This window comes from Pogona vitticeps, chromosome 5, assembly GCF_051106095.1.
Source record: "Pogona vitticeps strain Pit_001003342236 chromosome 5, PviZW2.1, whole genome shotgun sequence".
Lineage (NCBI taxonomy): Eukaryota > Metazoa > Chordata > Lepidosauria > Squamata > Agamidae > Pogona > Pogona vitticeps.
Genome location: NC_135787.1, coordinates 119,273,069 through 119,295,365, shown reverse-complemented (window position 1 = coordinate 119,295,365; position 22,297 = coordinate 119,273,069). Strand labels below are relative to the sequence as shown.

The window sequence follows — 22,297 nt, the reverse complement described above, 5'->3', positions numbered from 1 at the left end:
TCCAGGTCATCGCACAGGCCTTATAATATAATAACCAATTCGGCAAGCCCACTCCCCCCATTTCTTTCAGATCTTGTAGCAGTTTAAGTTTTATGCTTGGCTTCTTAGATTTCCATAAAAAAATTGATGTTAATCTGTCCAAATCCTTGAAGTATTTAAAATTCAATGGGAGATTTTGAAACAGGAATAGGAGTTTAGGTAAGATCATCATTTTTATTGCTGATATTCTTCACATAAATGTAGTTTGCTCCACTCCTCCAGATTTGCAAAACGATGTTTTAAATGGGGTTTTTTCGCTGTGTGATGATCGGTTCCCTGCTTCAAAATGGCTGCCGGCTGAAGAAAATGCCCCCTCCCCGCTATTTTCTACGATGGATTCCTTGCTTTACAGGCACCGAAAATGGCTGCTGTATGGAGGATCTTCACTGGACGAGCAGGTATTCAGCCCAATGGAACACACTGAACAGTTTTCAATGTGTTTCAATGGTTGTTTTTTTTTTTAAATTTCATTTGATGACGTTTTCACCCTACAATGATTTTGCTGGAACGAATTAACATCGTCAAGTGAGGCACCACTGTAGACTACTACTAATCTGTCAATTTGATTTTGGAACAGATCACTCTATGTGCATTTAGAGGAGAATATGGTGACTATTTAAGATGAAGGATACATTTCCAAAAACCAGTCATGCTATATTTATCTTATCTCTTCATTTGACAGAGTCACAAGCTTGTAAGATGAAAAGAATGCTGTGAATTTAGGGTACTATACGGCATACAGATTTCATTAAGTTCCTTTAACAAGGCCTCTCACAAGACTTTGGCCAAGCTGGTAAAATGTTGGCTATATAATGCTATTGCTAGCTGGATCCACCGTTGGCTGACAGGCCCTATCCAACAGTTCATTGTCATCCTAAGAGAAAAGTGACAAATGGAATGCTGCAGGGCTCACTCCTCAACCTGGTACTGCTCAACATTTCTATAAATGACTGGGGGGGGGTGCTCACCAAATCAGCTGATAATATCTAGCTGGAAGAGGGTAGCTAATACTTCAGAAAAACAGGATCAAGATTATGTAAACAGATTGAATAATGGGGCCAGAAGAAACAAAATAAATTTCAACAGCAAAAGATACAATGTTCTATGTTTAGTCAGGAAAAATAACCAGATGCACAAATATAGGATGGGTGACAGTGATTTGGCATCAGTACAAATAAAAATAAATAAATAAATAAATAAATAAATAAATAAATAAATAAATAAATAAATAAATAAATAAATAAATAGTCATTGTAAGTATATACATAGCAGACCCATACAACAGAATTCACACAGACACCCATAGACCAGACCCACATGCACACACATAAAAAATCCCCAAACACTCCCCACCCACTAAAAATCCCCCACTAAGAACACAAACATCTACACCACTGGCTAAGCAACACCGTCCAACTGTTCACTACTAGTGGTCTTTAAGCTCATTATTAAGTGCAATTATAGCTCTGGGATAAAAACTATTCTAGAAAATGTGTGGTCCGAGTCTTAATTGTTCTATGAAAAGGAGCCAGAGGTCTTAGTGGACCACAGGATAACTGTAGTTCAATAACATGATGGAGCAGGAAAAATAAGTAAAAAAAATGTAAAAATGAAAAAAGGGAAAAAAAATGAATGCACTTCCAGGCTGCATCAACAGTAATGGGATGTAGAAGTGCCACTCTATTCTGCTTTGGACAGACCTCACCTAAAGTATTTTGTTCTTTTCTGAGCACTGTAGTTTAAGGGAGAGATCCAGGGACAATGAGCAAAAGGGTGACTACACAGGGACTTAATCCGCTGTGTGGTCTGCTGTGGGAATGGGTTGGTTCATTCCTCTTGCTGGAGATCAGATGACATAAATGCTAAACCAAACCAGCCCAAACACTCCTTCCTGCACCGTTCTGGGACTCTGTCATGGGGTACTGTGTTTTAGGTACTGGTAGGATCATTTCATGTTGGTTCAATTCCAGCATGTGTGATCACACGGCTTGAACCAAAACAGGTGGCTGGCTGGAGAAGCCACTTAATCGAAAACATCCTCTAAACTCTCCTTTGAAGGCCAACTTTATATTTCTTTCTAATTGCTGCTAAAATATCAGCAATGCTTTGAAAGATTTTCTTTTTAAAAGTTGAGAAATCTTCAGCTGAGATATGAGGAACTTTCTCTTTAAATCTTCCATGCCTTTGGAGGGAAAGGGAGATAAGCTTCCCATTTGTTTTGAATGGTTCTGGTTAATACAGCAAATCAGCAGTGCTTTGACAGCCCTTTAAAATAAAGCATCACTGGTACCTTAGCACTAATTAAAAAGAAATACAAAAAGTTGCCACTCCCCTGCCCTCCAAAGGAGAGCTCAGACGAAGCCTGAGCATAAATGTGAAGCTCTGACCATTAAAGCCAACAACAGGGGTTCTATGCAAGCAGGTTTCTGGATCGCACCTTGTGTTTTACTCACTCGTGTATTAATCACTGAGTCCTCTAGTGGCTATAAATGAACTACACTCTATATTAAGTAGGAACATTTGGTTCCTATGAAAACTGGAGTGTGAAAATTAGGCCCACACATCTTACATAATCGTTGATGTCAAGTCCCAACTGCCAGGATTTCTTAGGTTGTGTTTATAAAAAACAGCACTATTCTTCAGATAATGTGAACAAACTAAGGTTGAATTTATGACATTCAGACAGAATGCTGTTTTCCATTGTGTCTTGAGCACAGCAATCATTATGTGCAAGGTGCATTTTGGTAGGAAAAATTACACGTTTATTTTTAGCAGCACAGCTTCCAATTAATGTTGATTACACAAGAGGAAGTAAACATGGATTTCCGCCGTCTTCTGCATACTAAGAAAAGTGTCTCTTATGTAAATCCTACATGTAAAAATGACACTGATGTGGAGCATTACAACGTTAATGAAGGATCAGGCTGTCTCATATTCTCCCTTTCCCTCCTTCTTTTATACACTGTACGGGGATGGCACATGTCCAGCATGATATCATGCCACATATGGAAACAAGAATACTGCAGTCCATATAGATGTTCCCTCCACTCCTGTGAGAACTGCTCAAATGTTCACTGCTTACATGCTTGCAGTATGTGTCGGGTGCACACAGTGGCCTAGTGTGGCCTCAGTACAGCATTCCATTAGGGATTTGCAACGGTGAAAGTATCAGGGACAAAGATGTACTCTAAAATATTTCAGACACATGAATTGTCTCAGAACTGATTCACAAGCATAATCAACCAGAAAACACATATATCTGTTTGGTGAAATAGTCATACGAAGACAGCAGTCCCATGGAGAAAAGAAGAGGTGACACTATTACAAATTGGTTTTACATTTATCCCAGTCAGATGCTTTAATCACAGCAGCATACTGGTTATTAAATACATAGTTATTTCAAAAAGCTGGCCAAATTAAGACCAAAGTTTAAACTACGTCAAGTTGATTCACACTCCACAAAGTCTGGAAACTGGGAGATAGGGCCAATGCTTTAACAGACACACATGGTGATTAAGAATGGTGTTCTGTAGGGTACTTGCTTACAATGTATTGTTAATGTGCCCGCACGTCATCTTAGCCTTTCAGGCCCAAATTCAGATGAGGAGGCTGGAGTGTCTAGGACCAACAAAGATGCTTTACCTTCTCCTGGTTCCTATACTGCCTATTGAAGAATCTAAGCTTTATTGTATTGCTAGAGGAATTCTCCTGTGAGTTGGGCACAATGGTAAATTTGAAAGTGCTGGCATTCCCCATGATAGCCTCCATAATGATGTGCGCACACAGCCTAAGGAGAGTCCAAAAATGCAGGCAGTGGGATCGCTCTGTATCAACAAAGAGGAACAAATCTTTATACTATTAATGGCTTTTAACTGCCCATTCAAGACCAAGTGACCTTCAGATAATTTGTATGCAAAGAGGGAGCGCTTGTAACAAAATAGTATTCCTGGGAAAACCCTTCTCTCCCGTCTGTGGTGCAAATGGCAGCTAAGCTCAGATACATTAGCAAAATACATTAAGACCTAGTTGCCTTATTATTTATTTATTTATTCATTCATTTATTTATTTTCTATCCCTCCTTTCTCCTATACAGGATTAGGACAAGGTGAGGCATTTTTGCAGTCTCAAGCACTCAACTGCCTGAATAAAAGTACACCAACAGTTTTTACCCCAGATTTGACAAATATGATATACCTTCCCAGAAATTGGAGAAAAGGGAGAAAATGGGTCAGTTTTAGTACTTTCTAATTTGCTGTATCTATGGCAATATTTCCTCGCTCAGCCATGGAAACTCATTGGAGATGTGGAACTAGTAAAACTACTCCTTCAATATCTCATTTACTTAATAATAATAATAATAATAATAATAATAATAATAATAATAATAATAATAATAATAATAATAATAATAATAATAATAATAATAATAATTACAAAGAAGTTGTTTCTGACTTGACAGCACACAACACACACACACACATCTCTGACAGTATTTATTGGATAATTTGGAAACTGGGTAAATTTGTAGACCTCATAAAGAACATCATGGATAGTGAATTTCTGCTTACTAGTGTAAGAAGTGTGATTTTTATGAGCAATAGAATTTTGAGACTTACCGTATACTGGCGGAATCTATTTTCAATTCACCATAACTAGAGTGATACCCTTTTTAAAAGATTTGCTTTTGATATTTTTGCTCACTCTGTTAGAATTTTGATAGTTCCCTTGTATACCCCTTGTATACCACTCATTTAAAAGAAAACACAGAAAACCTTGCAGGTATTATTAATAAATACATACACATGGTTTTGATTGTATTTGGAGGTATTTAAACTTTGTTTGAGTTGATGTCTTCCCTGACAAAGATGGTGCAGGATATTACCATCAAAAGCTTGTACTATTTTAACCATAAACATGAATTGACATGACTGAGAACCTGTGAGCTGTTTACAGAAGGTGGTCATCCTGAAAGACTGAGATCTCTAATTACACGTAAAATGTTAACCACATACGTGCAAGGACAGGGGTCATGTATCTTTATTATCTGTCATGATCATTATTGTCGGTCATGTATTATGGAATGCCTGCTAAAATGACATAATCTAATGTCATAACAAGTGAGGTATTCTGCCATGAATGTATGTTCATTTAATTGGATGACATTATTAATCAGAGAAGAGACTTTGTTTAAAATATAAAGGTTAAAAAAAAAAAGAGGAGACTTCTACTTTTCTTTTTGGGTTCTTTTGTCAGTTCCTAAATGACAGTCTCTTAAAATACAGTGGTGCCTCGCACAATGAGTGCCTCACACAACGATGAATTCACACAACGATGCCTTTTTCTGTTAAATTTGCTGCCTCACACAGCGGTTTTTCCTATGGGGGATTTTCACACAACGATCTCCCTTTTCGCTCCTGTAAAAGTGTCTTACAATGTTTGGAAGCTGCTTTAAATGCTTGCAGTGGTTAGTCCACCTCCTGAAACCTATGCAAACTGATTTTGGTGTTGTTCTGACACTTCGTTAATTTATGATGATTTTTTGTTTTTTCCATTGGAAACCATTAGACAGACCATCCAATGGTTTCCAATGGAAAAAACAAAAAATCATCATAAATTAACAAAGTGTCAGAACAACACCAAAATCAGTTTGCATAGGTTTCAGGAGGTGGACTAACCATTGCAATCATTTAAAACAGCTTCCAAACATTGTAAGACACTTTTACAGGAGTGAAAAAGGACTTCGCAAAGCCATTGAAATGTATTGAGTCGGCTTCAATACATTCCAATAAAGGAAACATTGTTTCACACAGCGATGTTTCCTACGGGGATTTTCACTCAGCGATGGCAATCCGTTCCAAATGGAACGGATTAACCGGTTTTCAATTCATTCCTATGGGAAATGGTGTTTCACAGAACGATGTTTCACACAACGTTGATTTTTTTGGAACCAATTAACATCGTTGTGTGAGGCACCACTGTACAAAGGATTCATTTAAATGAAAGAGGATTTGGTGAAAATGTTTATTTATTTATTTATTTATTTTATTTTATTTCTATCCCGCCTATCTGGTCATACTAGACCACTCTAGGCGGCTTACAATTAGAGCAACAATAAAATTATTAAAAACATTACAAATAGACAAAAATGGAAATCAAAGAATATAAAAGAAAAATCGTCAGGGATTATCTGTTGGGAAAGCCTGCCTATACATCAGTGTTTTCAATTGTTTCTTAAAAATGCCCAGCGAGGGAGCCGCACGAATCTCAGGAGGTAAGTTGTTCCAGAGGCGAGGAGCCACCACCGAGAAGGCCCGATTTCTGGTCTTTTCCTTCAGGGCCTCTCTCGGCGTCAGGCTCCTCAGCCTCACCTCCTGGCTCGCACGGGTGACACGGGTAGATCTAGGTGGGAGAAGGCGTTCCACCAAATATTGAGGTCCTAAACCGTTTAGGGCTTTGTAAGTAAGCATCAACACTTTGAAGTCGATGCGGAATCGGATGGGCAGCCAATGCAATGCGGCCAGAGTGGGCGAGATATGTTGGTATCTTCTCACTCCACTGAGTAATCTGGCCGCAGCATTCTGCACCACCTGTAGTTTCCGCAGCAGCCTCAAAGGTAGCCCCACGTAGAGCGCATTGCAGTGGTCTAATCTTGAGATTACAAGCGCATGTACCAAAGTGTTGAGAGCCCCCACATCAAGGTAGGGTCGCAGCTGGGCTATCCGCCGAAGATGGAAAAATGCGGTGCGGACCACGGACGCCACCTTAAGCGCCGGGTCCAGATGAATCCCCAAGCTGCGAACTCCATCCCTGGCAGGCAGGGTCACTCCCCCAAAAATGAGGGAGTTTCCCAAATCCCCAACTGTGGGAGCGCCCACCCTCAGTACCTCCGTCTTGTCTGGGTTCAGCCTCAGCCCATTCTCCTGCATCCATTCCCGAACGGTCTCCAGGCAGCGCTGAAGGGACAGAACGGCATCTCCTGTAGTTGGAGAAAAGGAGATGTAGAGCTGCGTGTCATCCGCATATTGATGGCACAGGGCTCCACACCCCCTGATGACCCTCCCCAGCGGCCTCATATAGATGTTAAACAGCATTGGGGAGATGATCAACCCCTGTGGAACCCCACAATTGAGGCTCCACGGGGCCGAGACATTCTCCCCAAGCTGTACTCTCTGGGGACGGTCCTCCAAGAAGGAACGGAGCCAGGCAAATGCCCGGCCACCTATTCCCAACTCGGTGAGCCTCCCCAGGAGGATACCGTGGTCGATGGTATCGAAGGCCGCTGAGATATCGAGGAGGACCAGCAGAGACATTTTGCCTCTGTCGGCCTCCCTCAACAGGTCATCACACAGGGCGACCAATGCCGTCTCTGTTCCATGGCGCGGCCTGAAGCCCGATTGGAATGGATCCAGGGCATCTGTGTCATCCAGGAACGCCTGAAGCTGATCGGCCACCACCCTCTCGACTACCTTGCTTAAGAAAGAAACATTGGCGATGGGCCTATAATTGCCAATTTCGTCCGCCGCCAAACTAGGTTTCTTTCTTATGGGCCTAATGAGTGTATCCTTGAGGGCAGAGGGAAATCTGCCCTCAAGGAAAGACCCATTAATTATTACAGTAGCCCATTCCGTTGTTGAAGGCCTGGCTGCCTTGATTAGCCAGGCCGGGCAAGGGTCCAAAGAGGAGGTGGAAGCACGGCAGCGATCAAGCGTCCTGGCCACAGTGTCGGGCGAAACAGGCTGAAAGGAGTCAAAAATCACCGGACAAGATGGAGCGCTGGACATCTCAGCTCGACTCACTGTATTCAAAAAAGGGGAGAGGTCCCGGCGGATGGCCTCCACTTTAGATTTAAAAAATGCTGCAAATTGGTCCGGTGTAAAACTAGGGGGAGGCCTATCACCCGGGCCAATTCCGGATAGGTCACGTACTATACGGAATAATTCCGCCTGCTGATTAGACGCCTCGCTTATCCGGTTAGCGAGGTATGTTCGACTGGCAGCCTTTACCTTGGCCTGGTAAAGGTTAGTAGCGACCTTAACAGCTATGCGATTAAAAACCGTCGGGTCCTTTCTCCATTTGCGCTCTAGCCGTCTCCTGACCCGCTTCGACATCCGGAGATCCTGGTTAAACCAGGGTGCCGGGCGATCTCTGCGGCTGAGAGGGCGTTTAGGCGCGATCGTGTCTACGGCACTAGCCGCGGCTGTGAACCAGGCGTCAACCAGAGCCTCGACAGGAGCGCCAGCCAGGTCAGCCGTAACCCCTCTCATGGCATCCTGGAATCCAATCGGATCCAGTAGCCTTAGAGGGCGGACCATAACAATAGGTCCCTGCTCCCTGCGAGGGGGGAGAGCCATCTTGATGGTACACTTTATTAGGTGGTGATCCGACCATGACAAGGGGACCGACTCGAGGTCAGTCACCATTGGACCACTCTCGCTCCCATTGGTGGAAAAGACCAGGTCTAATGTGTGGCCGCCCACGTGTGTAGGGCCGTTGACATGCTGGGACATGTTCAAGAAGGCCATGGTCTCCAAGAACTCAAGAGCTGGTCCGGACGTTTCTGCCCCCGCATGCATGTTGAAGTCCCCCAGGACTAGTAGCCTCGGGGAACCCAGCAGTGCCGCGGAGACAAAGTCCACCAGCTCCGGTAGGGAAATGGCTGGGTCGCGGGGAGCACGGTAACCCAGCAAGATCCCAATACCGTCCCTGGCCCCAATCCACACGTGGAGAGCCTCAAGACCCGGTTTTACCACCGAGGAGCGCCTAACCACCTCCAAGGTGGACTTATAGAGGATGGCTACTCCCCCTCCCCGTCCCTCCAGTCTACCCTGGTGTTGGACAGCATAACCAGGCGGACAAATAAGAGCTAGGGGGGGACCCCCCTCTCCGCCAATCCATGTTTCCGTTATGCAGACCAGGTCTGCATCTTCCTCCAAGATAAGATCATAAATCAGTTGGGTTTTATTAGATACAGACCTGGCGTTCAACAACACCAGGCGTAGAGTAGAGGGCCGGCTGGTCTGGCTACCTCGATATTGGGGGTTGGTTTCCGTCTCAGAACAAGGAACAGCCTGTAAACATCTGTTCATAGTTCTTCTGACACGAGTAGGGACGGATCCAACGCCATATCGCCCTCTACCCGTAATCACAGTGATGTTTTGTGGCCCCTCGCTGGGAGGGCAGGCACCCCATTCCATGACGAGAAGAGAAATAAAAAGAAAAGGGGAAAGAAAAAACTAATAACTTAATTCAAATATACAAAAAAGGATAGTACAATAAAAAGCTAAAGTAAGTACATCAATAAAAACATATAAACCAGCAGTACCAAACTTAATAATAATTAAATTAAGTTAAACAAAAATAGTAACTTAAAAAATAAATACTAATGAGAGAAAAATCACAATAGCTATCCCCCACATATATTAAAATGTTGTGTTTCCCTGTTTCATTAAACTTATTCTTCATCCCTTGCCTATCATCTGGGGACATCTTCTGGCAATCACATTATGAAAGCTACTAACAGCGGCCAATTGGAACATCCAAGAGTGGGAGAGCTGGGATTTTGAAGGTATAAAGGGCCTGGATTGGTTGGAAATCAGTGAGGAAGAGTCCTGCTCATTCCTTGCTTCATCAGCACCCTTGTGTAATCTGTGCTGCCCACTCCCAATATGCATGGTGAAAACTAATGGGAGTAAAGAGAGAAGGCACAGTTTCTGCCTTGTATCATTTTAGCACTTTACTTTTGCTCTTCACTCCTCAGAAGAGCTTTGATCACATTTCTCTTAGATTTAACAGGAACAGCATCAATTTGCTGATACACAATCCTTGTTCAGAATCTGTGAAACATCCCAATTTTCATGGCCAAGACTTCTCAAGGCATTTGTGCTTTTAAGGAATAAAGGTTTCAGAGTGCTTCTTCTACTACAGCAGAAAATCCTATCATGTTGTAATAGCTGCAAAGAATAAAGAATTAAGGCTCGGACTGAGTGTTGTACAGAATCCAGAAACCTGACTTGCCATGGAAACATTTAGAGCAAGGGAAACCAGGGATACTGTAGGCACCTGCAGATGACTGGAATGTCGCCCCTTAATGTCCTACTATTCCCAGGGAGGAACAGAAATTCCTGCTATCGCTAATGAAATACCGAAATAGGGATTCCCTCACAAATGCTGTTATCTTTTGAATTCTGATCAAAGAGTTCCACCCTCAGTACCTGTGAGTATTCATACTCATGATGAAATTGTTCCAAGACCTAAATGAGACCCAGTCTTGAACTCAACTAACTTCTCCCAAGCGATCTGGGTGGGATCAGAGAGCTTCTTCATCCCCATCTGAGGACATGGAAAAGAGAGGGAAGCTTGGTCTTGAGTGGAAGGAAGCTGAGGGAAGATTTCTGCCAGGGACCTGACAAAAAGTAACTTCTTGCAAGAAAGCTATACATAAGAAGCACCTGATGAAGAAAGAGAGGCTGGAGAGAGAAAAGGGATGGGGGAGCCATGACAATGTATGTATCATATGACCATCTGCCTACAACTAGCCTAGAGTGAATGGATATATATTTCTTTTTTAAAAAAAACAACCTGTAAATGTAATTAATTGAATATGTAACAGAACTACCAGCTCCAACCTCTCAACCAGCAGACTTGTTTTGCTGTAGTCTTTCTCAACCATTAGAAATGTGTGTGGATGGTTTCTTAACCTTTTAAAATGCCCCCTTAAACCTCCCTCCTTCAGTTGTTTATGCATTTTAATCTGAAATACTGGTACTCTGATCGGGGAGGCTGGTAAAGGGGCGGATGAACGTTGCTCTCACCACGTTGACTCTGACATGACCACTAGATTTCTGGTGCAGGGAGTATGGGGACTGTCAGATTTGATGGGGTCAACTTTAATCCACACACAACTAACTGTATTCTATAATGAAGAAAGCTAAAGGAAATAAAGTAAGTGCACTTCTGAGGCAATTAACCATATATTAACAAAGCAGTAGACATAATTCTTTCCCACATTTTTCCAAATAAAACAGTACTAAGGATGTTTTTTTCCAAAACAACGCACACCTTCCCTTAAATCATTGTGATTTAGCCTCCAAGTGGCAGCACATACTACTGTTTGAGAACCACCACTTTGCTATCATTATGCAAACATGTGCCTCTTTATGCCACATGCAATTCTTTCATATATCAAGCTTAATATAATACACAATACAATATCATGAAAAGCTTTTTGCCAACAGTCAGTTCCGTACAAAGTGCAGAGTAATGCTCATCACATAATACAGTAGGACCACCTTATCCGTGGCACCAGTACTCACAGTTTCATTTACCCGCTGCCTGAAAAAATTAAATTAAAAAAATATCCAGAAATACATTTTTCCAAGATGTATTACCAGAACTGGCCACAGGAGGGAACCAGAGACTATGCTATATAAAGCATTTCTATACCTGCACTTTAGAGCAGGCTTGTCCAACCTTGGCCCTCCAGATGTTCTTGGACTTCAACTCCCAGAAGCCTTCAGCACCACCTCTGCTGGCCAGGATTTCTGGGAGTTGAAGTCCAAGAACATCTGGAGGGCCAAGGTTGGACAAGCCTGCTTTAGAGCATGAGGGAGGTGGCAGCAGCTTGGAACTGATGTTCCAACACTGATGTTCCAACCATATTTGGTTTCTCCCTTAGTTACAATGTTAACTCTATCCACTGCTAACTAATTCTACCTCTTTTGATCATTAAATAATGTCATTTCTTGTTTTAAAATGTAAATTTATGGTATTTAATGTATAAAATCATTCATGAACATCTGTCTAGAAATAGGAGTAGTAGAAATACAGTGGTGCCTCGCTAGACAGTTACCCCACATGACAGTTTTTTCACTAGACATTGACTTTTTGCAATTGCTATAGCGATTTGCAACAGTGATTCCTATGGGGGAATTTCGCTGGACAATGTTTGGTTCCTGCTTCGCAAACCGATTTTCACTAGACGATGATTTTGACAGCTTCCTCCGCGCTCACAAAACAGGTGTTTTCAGGACCTAAGCTTCACAAGACAGCGATTTAAACAGCTGATCGGTAGTTCGCAAAGCGGCTTTCCTATGGCCGATCTTCGCTAGACAATGACAATTCTTCCCCACTGGAAGGCATTAAACAGGTTTCAATGCATTCCAATGGGGAAATGCTTTTCGCTAAACAATGATTTTGCTAAACAACAATTTTAGTGGAACGGATTATCATCGTCTAGTGAGGTACCACTGTACTTTCTGAAAGTAGGAATGCTTTCAGGGTGGGGAAAAAGGAGGCAAAGGCTTCTTCTCATCTTCCAATTAAACAGTTTCACATTGATGCACTAAGGCAAGGGATATCCCAGGAGATGGCCCCACCTCCTACTTTCATATGACTACTGTTCCCATTTCTAGTTTCTATATATTGAGTCGAACACATGAAAGGGAAAGCCTTACATTGGGCCTGTAAGTGTGACAGAAATGCCCTGTCACATAAAAGTGTGTTGATGTCCCATTTCCCTGTTTCCTGAAGCAGGATACATTGCACAAACCTGCTTCTACCATTAAGCCTTATGCCTACCTTGCTGGATCTCCCCTCTTTTCCATATGCTTGTCCAAGTATTTAACATAAGGTATATGAACTCTGTGCTCTTTGTGTGCTAACTGTGATGGCAACAATCAGAAGATTCTTGCATATCATCTTACTTTGAAGTTTAGTCGGGAAACCACCACATCTCCGTTGGGGGTAATAATAGGAACGTTTTCACAGATAATCCCATGATCAACATCTATCACTCTTCCTAAAAGTGGGGGGGAAACAAACAAACCATAAGGACACTTGTTAGCAGAGAATACATACACACAAGAGCACACATACACAAAATGCACAGAAATGCGCAGATAGAACATTGTTTATCCTAGGAGACTTGTTCACATATATCTTTCCATTATCAATATTAACTGCTTCGATTGCAAAATACTGTGTTTCAAGTGACGGTAGAAAATATGAAAACATGTCTTTTTGTTTCTTGGTTTATGGCTACTTTTAATTGCTCTTAACAACTTCAATCATATGCCAATCATATAACCACAAATATGTTGTCTTATGTTGATGTTTACTCTAAATATTTGGTACCAACTCTAAATAAATAAAGGTGCAATGTATATTAATCAAGAGCAGATCATGGCAGCATGATGTATAGCATTTGCGGGGGGACACTCTGATTTCTGGAATTTCCTCCTCCAGGAGGCACTTATAATTCTTAGGAGGTCTAAAGTTGGCTTTAACTTTATTGTCATTCTGGTATGAGGCAAAGATTTTCCCTAGATATTTAATATTGATGACAGGCCATTAATATCACTGCATTTTCTGTTGTTTTTTCTGCTGACTGTTTTCTTGTATGTTTATTTATTGCATTTTTATGCTAGTTGTTTAATATTACTACTCCCTGCTCTGGGACTCAAACCTAGAGAATACCACCATGGCGATATAGAAACTAATGCCAATAATACAAGTGACAACCAATCTCTCAATTATCATTCACTTCATATATACACATGTTTCTTTCCAAGACCTACATGCACAGAATGCTATATTTTTTTAATTTTCATTATTCTAAAAATACTTATAGGGGGGATTTATAAGCTGGATAGTTTCAGTTTCCCAAACATAGTAATGAAGGATATCTCATTCCAAAGATTTGTGAGGAAGTCTGTAAGATCATCCGGAGGGCAGGAACATGGAAGAAATCAATTCAACCATTTTTGTGACCGAGAAATTCTAAACAAAGGAACCCAGATTCTACGTATAACTGGGCACAAGTGAGAATTTGATGGGTTCACATTTAATGCTAATTAACTAAATGTGCACTTTGTGAAGCTTCACCAACATCTGCACCCATATAGAAACACTCTAATTTTTCTGAATGCAGTTTGAAAGTACAAAAATGTGCACAAAAATCAGTAGCAACTGGAAAAATATACACAAAAATGCACACAATAGGGAAAATGTGCACACAATATACGGTGTCAATTATTCATTAATAATCTATGAGAAAATTATTAAGGGCCTAGGGTGCTTATTGTACAAAGGAACACCTACAAGATAAATGCCACCAAAACCAAAATTTTGGGGTTTTTTGGGAAAAGGAGGAAGAAATACAGATGGCAGCTGAACAGGAAATTGCTCAAACAGACCAACTCATCCAAATACCTTGGAGTGACATTTTAAAGTTTAGGACCATGGTCAGATCACTCAGAATCTGTAGCTCTGCCAGCTGAGGTATCCACCAAGGTTATTTATTGTTTCTCTTCTGGACCAGGTGGAAAAATTGTGGTGCCTTTAATACAACTGTATAAAGATAAATTGTTTCCTCAGATGCTTTATGGAGCCTTGGATTGGGCTCTTTCAAACATCACAATATTGGAATCTGTCTAACATAATTTTTTAACCAGAGCATTAGGGGTATGCTCCATGGCCACAGTACATTATGAGACATCATATTATTCTGTGAGTACTCTCGCTAAGAAAGCAGCTATGTTGTTCTGGATCAAGATAATTTACCATATGGCCTCACTGCTGATTTCACTGGCCTATGAAGAAATGTGAAGGGACTCTTCAGCAGCTAAAATATCCACAGTTATATTCATGCTAGGCTATTCCTCAGCTAACCTCCACAGGAAGGAATAAAAGGCTACCAGAGAAGAAACTATTAAAAGACTATACAACATGGACATCCAAACTGCTATGAAGTCTGTGGTTAGTTGCCACTTTAATAGGATAAACAAAGGCTTTTTCTTGCCTTTCGGAAAGGTGCCCCCATATTTGTCCCTCATTAACTCACAGGAGCTGAGACAATTATTATTTTATGCTTTTCTGAGTGTTTATATGTATTTATGTTAGATGACAACTATAGTCTTGTAAGAATGGTTTAATTCTTAGGAATTAAAGGAATTCTCAATCCACCAAATTTCTTTTCCTCTTGTTTCCAGCAGAATCAGACTCATGTGAGTATGATGAGAATTCTCACCTAATTTCATAAACAGCTTAAAGATGGTGAAGGAACTGAGAAATATTTAAGGCAGTACTTTAAAAACCAAAATGTTTAAAACACCAAGCTGGGATCTTTCCTTGCAGTAAGGATAGTCAGAAAATTAACTAGAAGGCGGCGGGGGGGGGGGAGGGAAAGGGTGCACGGTCTTTCACCAACCTATTACTCTCAAGATATTCTTGGCCATGCTGACTCAGGATAAGGGGCATTCCAGTCCAACACATTGGGGCCACCAACTGAGAGAAGGCTAGAACACCGGAAGCAAAGAAAAGGTAGAGTACAACACTTTGCAAACCCTTCTTGGACAGAGACCAAATGAAATGTTCCAAGCTGGATAGGAAATTACATGGGAGAGAGAAAGTCTTTTGGTGGTGAAGTCTCCACTTCATTGCAGAGAGCCACAAAGATATCTGAGGAGAGGAATATTGGGAGAAAAGAAGTACCATATGCTGTGGGAAATAGTGAACATGAAAAGGGGAGACAGGAAAAGGTGGAGGGAAATTGGGAGGCACAAATGTTTACCAATTGTACATGCACAATTCCTGGATTGCACCAATTTGAGACCATAAAATAGAAGAGTTAACAAAATGTCCAAAACCAGCATGGAAGGGAGATATCTAAACTACAACCATCCCTTTGATGTGCTAGCATGCCATAAGCAGGGAAATTCTGACTAAGTGGAACATGCCGGTATATTCTCACCTTCAAATCTTGAAATGATACAGGTACAGGAGCCAAGCAATATACTGAACACAGAGTTTGCTTCTCAGCATTTGAGAGCAGCCAGTTTGCAAGATGAAAAGTCCCATGGGGTGACTACCTTCTTTTTCCAGTTACGCTTGTCAGGACTGCTTTCAGAAGCAATGGCAATGAACTGAACTGAGAGTTCAAAGAATCTACTTATACAATTATTCCACTGTTTCACTTTAAAGCTGCACATTAAGAAGAGTTAACCCTTTTTAACTGTTGTTAAAAGGGGCTTTTCAAAATGTAGTATTAATTACCCTTGATTTCTAAGGGGCCATCAATATGTCGTTCTGTTTTATCTCTCTTTTTGTTGTTACTTTCACATTCTTGAGAAACGGCTGCCCTTTTGTAAATGCCCCTCTTCACTTCATCAAAGACAGAAAGCATGTTGTAAACACGGGCTGTGTAGCCTGCCAACTCCGTGACCTGCAAGACAACAAATATTATGATGTAGATTTTTAAAAGTAATATTCCACATATATTATTATTGCACCAAAAATAATTTTGAATTCAGTTCTTGATGAACAACAGTTATGCTCCCATGAAATCTCAGAATCCAGACTTAATACATACCCTGCCATTTTCTTCCCCTAAAGGCAGGGACAGAACTGCAAAAGGTCATGTTCTCAATCACTGCATGGTGTGATTGGGGTGCTATCGTCCACAGATTGCAAGAGAGCAGAAGCTTCACAGTGGCTGTTTTTTTTTTTTATGTACTGTATAGATGGGTAGCACACAACTTTACAACACAAAGGTCTACAATTTAACTAATTTGGCTGGCACATTTACACCTTAGCTGGCTTACTGCCATCAAATCCAATTGATTTAAGCTGACCATTGGTGATTTGAGGACCATGCTATCTAGCAAATTCTGCAGGCATATAGGCCATGCAGCTGCATAAAACATGGCTAAGCTCCAAAAGGGATAAGGTTGCCAGAGATGACCTCAAAGGAAGAATAAGCACTCTCCTTCTCTCTTTCATTTTCCATGTCAGCCTCTTTAAACGTGCAGTGTCATTCACTTGGGATCAGCTGGTGTCTGGTGACGGACAGGGAAAGGAACTCAAGTCTTAATGCAGTTCTCCTGCTTGACATCCACAAAGACACTCACAATTTTCTAAGGTGCCTTGTACATTTCTAAAAATTATTAACAGTAAGTATAATGTTTGTATACTTGCTGTTTTTAGCTTTTAAATGTTGCCTTTTTAATGATGTAAGCCACCTTGGGTCCTTTTTGATGAGAAAGGTGGGATAAAAAATACAGTGGTGCCTTGCTTAACGGGCGCTCCATTTAGCGACAAAACCGCATTGCGATGAACTTTTTGCGACGTTCCCTATGGGGGAATTTTGCTTTGCGATGATCAGTTCCCTGCTTCGGGCACTGATCATCGCAAAGCAATGATTTTTTAACAGCTGATCTGCAGTTTCAAAATGGCCACCGTGTAAACAAAATGGCCAGCCGCCTTTTTCTGGGACGGATTCCTCGCTTAAGAAGCACCAGAAATGGCCGTGCTATGGAGGATCTTCACTGAACGGTGAGTTTTAAGCCCATAGGGATGCATCAATTGCATTTTAATGCGTTTGTATGGGCTTTTTTATTTCGCATTGTGACGTTTTCGTTCTGCAGTGATTTTTGCGGAACGAATTAACGTCGCAATGTGAGGCACCACTGTATTTTAAATAGGAGCCTTGTGAAGCAGTGGCTAAGCTGCTGTACCACAGTCAAAACTGCTCACGACCTAAGGTTCAATCCTAATAGCCGGCTCCAGGTTCACTCAGCCTTCCAAGGTTGGTAAATTGAGTACCTAGCTTGCTGGAGGGGGGAGGCAGTGTGTAGCCTGTATATTGAGATTATCAACTGCCCAGAGAGTGCTTTAAGAGCTATTGGGTGGTATATAAGCAGCACGTTTTTTGCTTTGCTTTTAAATAAATAAACATCAGGTGTTTAAACAACAGCCAGCCACAGAGGGGGGAGTTTTATCCACCAAAAGAGTAGTTTGTTGCTGATTTGTTTACTTTCAAGCTAGGCATATTTTAGGACTCATTTCCTCCTTATGACGCTAAAATTTTTCTTTTGGTTTTTATTTAGATGAATGAAATTTAAACTCATTTGGGAAATGGAGGCAGTCTTTTGTGGTCTCTTGGTTAGACTGCCCTCAACCATGAATGCCGTTCAGATGTTTGGCTCCCTTCCTCTCAATCTATGTATGCCTCCAAGGCCTAAAATATGTATACTTCAAGGTTCCCACTCTCCCCAAAACAACAAAGTTCACTACAGAATCGTTCAACAAGGTGATATTCTACTACACTGAGAGCTGCCAAAGAGAAGGCCCTCTCCCGTGTCCCCATCAGCTGTGCTTGTACTGGCAATGGGACCAAGAGAATGGTCTCCTCTACTGAACTTAATCACCGAGAAGGCACATATAGGGAGACACGGTCCTTCAGGTAGCCTGGACCCAAGCCGTATAGGGTTTATAAGTAATGACTAGCACTTTGAATTGGGCTCGGAAACAGACTGGTAGCCAATGCAGTTCTTGTAATAGGTGTGTTATATACTCCCTGTAGCTGGCTCCAGTCAGATTTGCACCAGCTGAAGTTTCCAAACCGTCTTTGAAGGCAGCCCCACATAGAGTGCATTACAGTAATCTAAATAGGATGTAACTAAGGCATCTGTCACTGTAGCCAGATCTGACATCTCAAGGAATGAGCGCAGCTGGCGCACCAGCTTTAGCTGCTCAAATGTACTCCTGGCCACTGCTGAAACCTGGGCATCCAAGCTTAGGGATGAATCCAGGAGTACACACAAGCTGTGGACCTGGGTTTTCAGGGGGAGTGTAACCCCATCCAGCACAGGTAGTATCCCTATTCCCTCATCTGCCTTCCGACTAACCAGGAGCACCTCTGTCTTGTCTGGATTAAGATTCAGTTTGCTTGCCCTCATCCAGCCCATTAGTGATGCCAAGCACTGTTTTAGAGTCAGCTTCCCTGGAATTAGGTGGAAAGGAGAGATAAGAGTTGGGTGTCATCCGCATACTAGGCACCAAACCCCAAAACTCCGGACAACCTCTCCCAGAGATTTCATGTAAATGTTAAAAAGCATGGATGAGAAAGCTACACCCTGAGGAACACCACAAGCCAATGGCCAGGGCGTTGAGCAGGAGTCACCCAGCACCACCTTCTTAGTTTTTTGCTCCAGGAAGGACTGGAGCCACTGTAAATCAGTGCCTCTGAGTCTCATCCTAGAGAGACAGCCCAGAAGGATACCATGGTCAATGGTATGAAAAGCCGCTGAGAGACCCAGCAGAACCAACAGGGAGATACTCCCACTGTCCAGTTCCCGGTATAGGTCATCCACCAACACAATCAAAGCTGTCTCTGTCCCATGGCCAGGCCTGAAACCAGATTGAAATGGGCTTAGATAATCTGCTTCCTCCAGGAATCCCTGGAGCAGTCTTATTACTGCCTCTTTTATACAAGCAGGGATCCTACCCTGCTGCAAGGAGGTATTTCCTGCTCCCCATACTCCATCGGCCATTCCTCCTCTAGCTGCTTTTATGAGCCAGGGAGGGCAAGGGTCCAGCACACATGTGGTGGCATTCACCTCTCCAAGAGTCCTGTCCACATCATCAGGCTGCACCAATTGAAAACAGGACAAGCCAGGGCCAAAGTTACATCCACTGGGTCTGCATCAATTACAGCATCCAAATCAGAGCGGATCTGAGTGACTTTATCTGAGAAGTGTTATGCAAATTCCTCACAGCAGTTTGTGGAATGGTCAATATTTTGTTCTTTTGGTGGGGCATGTACTAAGGCCCTGATCACTCGAAACAACTCTGCTGGACAACTTTGTGCAGATGCAATGGCAGCAGCAAAGAACTTTCAAATAGGCCTTCAAATGGGCTCTAGCCTGTGTTTGGTCGGGTTCACTCTGAGTTTTCCACCATCGTCGCTCAAGTCTCCGTCCCACTCTTTTCATCACTGCCAGCTCCCTGGTAAACCAGGGGGCTTACCTGGCTCTACTTCGTGAGAGAGGCTGCTTAGAAGTGATTGTGTCCATCACCCTGGTCATTTCCCTGTTCCAGAGATCAGCCAGAGCTTTGACAGGATCGCCTGCCGAGGCAACAAGAAACTCCCCAAGAGCCATCAGAAAACCACTCGGATCCATCAGTCTCCTGGGGCAGACCATCCTAATAGGTCCTCCACCCCTGCAGAGATTAAGAGTTCTGGTAGTGATCTGTCCATGACAACGGAACTACAGAAAGCTCCTCCACACCCAAATCACCATCATCCTGCCCAGAAGGAAATACAAGGTTCAGAGTGTCTCCTGCTATAGGTGTGGGGGCCAGAAACCACTTGGGACAGACGCATGGTTGTCATGGAGGACATGAAGTCCTCAGCCGCTCCTAATAAGTTGCTCTCAGCGTGGACATGGAAGTCCCCCAGGACTATCAGCCTCCAACATCACCTCCGATACCAACTCAGTCAGGTCAGGAAGGGAGACGGTACACCAACAGAATCCCTATTCTGCCCCAGGCACCCACCTTTAAGTATACACACTCGAACCCAGAAAACTGCGGGACAAGGCACCTGGTGAGGGGGGGGATAGAGTCATGATAAACTACTTCAACTCCACCTCCCCGCCCCTACCCTCAGGTCTGGCCTGCTGCTGCTGCACAGAGAACCCAGATGGGTAAAGCCGGGAGAGACTACCCCCCCCCCCACTTCATCCTGCCAGGTCTCTGTAATACAGGCCAGGTCAGCCTGCTCCTTGAGGATTGGGTCCTAGATGGCTGATGTTTTCTCTTTTATCGACCTGGCATTCAGCTGCAGCCTCTTTAACCCAGGGGGACTATTGCCATGGGTATCCAGGCTGTCTAAACTGGGAGACAGTTTTGGGGGGGGGTGATTAAGATCCTCTTCCCTCCCCCTCTCCTACAATGATTTTATTGTCTCCTTCCCCCCCCCCCGTATCTCCCTCTACCCAGCATAATGCCAATGGCAGCTCCCTGCTCCCCCTCGTCGACCTCCTTATTTGAAAGATATAGCCCTACCACCCGGACTGACAGCAACAGGCAGGCCATTAAAAAGGAAGCCCTCTAGACAAGAAGAATGGTCCTCACCCTTATTTCTCAATCCCCAAACCAACCAACCAACACCCCACCAATCCACCCCATTGCTGAAAAGGCTCTGCTTATGTAGGTCCCTTCTGACTTGGAGCCGGGTGGCCGGTGTTGACAAGGGGGTGAGAAGCAGCCAGTTGCAGGGTTCCAGTTCTGCAAGGCAATAGGAGTCAGGAGCCAAAATCCCACAGGGGAAGCTAGGAGCCGGCAGCAGCAGCAACACTGTCTCTCACCCAGTGCCCTGTGAGACGGCAGATGACGACGACTCCTCTGCAAGCAGGATTTGCTGGATTTATTCTTGTGCCTGCAGCACCAGCCCTTTCTCCCTTGTTTAGCCCGTCTTTAAACAATACAGGAAGTCATACCCAGGTTTATAAAGAAATTGGAAGGGAAGGAAAAGCCTGGCAAGCTGGCTGGCTAATGAGACCAGCCCTAACTGCAATGTCTAGTCTCCATCTGCTGGCAGAGAAGAGGAAGACCAAAACATTTGGACCACTCAAGAAAAGAAAAGAGAACTAGCCGCCTGGTAGGAAAACTCAGCAACGGTAAACTACTGAGGGTTAGTATTGTTCTTTTTAGTTTGTGATTTTTACTTTTTATTTAATTCTTAATTATTTCATCCTAACATGGAATTTATTTAATTGCAATATTAAATTTATTCCATGCTTGCTACATCGTTTTCCTTTTAAATATCTACTAACATTTGGTTTTCTAAAAAATCACATTCCTCCATCCAATGTGATATACTTTGAACAAGTCATGTCAACTGTGAGCTACTTAGGGCAAAGTTGGCCATATAGTGACGACTTTAGTTCCAAGGCCCAGAAAAACAACTGGTTGCTGTCATGGTCAAAACTATTTAAAAGTCACTGGCCGGAATCTTCTTACTTACTCCAGTTGTCACAACTCCATCCGTGTAAATCTCTGTGGTGAATTATCATAAATTAGGAAGATGACACAGACATTTACTGTTGCACACCAATTGTGTGACTCAGTGCATGACAGCAAATGCCTACACTGAATTAATGTTTTGTGAGCCAAAGACCCCCCTGTTCAAAGGAAAAAAACAGCAGGGCTTTCTGTTCCTGTATGTGGCCCTTGGGCCGTAATTTGCCCAGGTCTGATCTAGTCCATCAGCCTGTTTCTCATAGCGGCCAACCAGATGCTACTAGAAATCCAACAGAACGTCTTAGAGGTAATGCTGTTATAACAACTGTTCTTCAGAGGCATTGTATCTCTGAACCCAGAGACTCCATATAGCCATTGTGACGAGTAGCAGCTGATAGCTTCCTCCTGCATCTGTCCAGGTGCTCTTTACAGACCATCTAAACTAGAAGCCATCCCC

General features: G+C 42.8%; 1 protein-coding gene across 2 annotated transcripts in view; it reads right to left on the bottom strand.

The window, feature by feature from the left end:
- Positions 1-22,297, bottom strand: part of ABCD2 (ATP binding cassette subfamily D member 2) — a 57,457-nt gene that overhangs the window by 21,369 nt on the left and 13,791 nt on the right. For both annotated transcript variants that reach the window (XM_020797010.3, XM_073000642.2), the window contains exons 4-5: positions 16,090-16,258; positions 12,741-12,835 (exon numbers count right to left, since the gene is read on the bottom strand). In XM_020797010.3, coding sequence (XP_020652669.2) covers positions 12,741-12,835; positions 16,090-16,258 — 264 coding nt within the window. The remainder of the gene's footprint in view (positions 1-12,740; positions 12,836-16,089; positions 16,259-22,297) is intronic.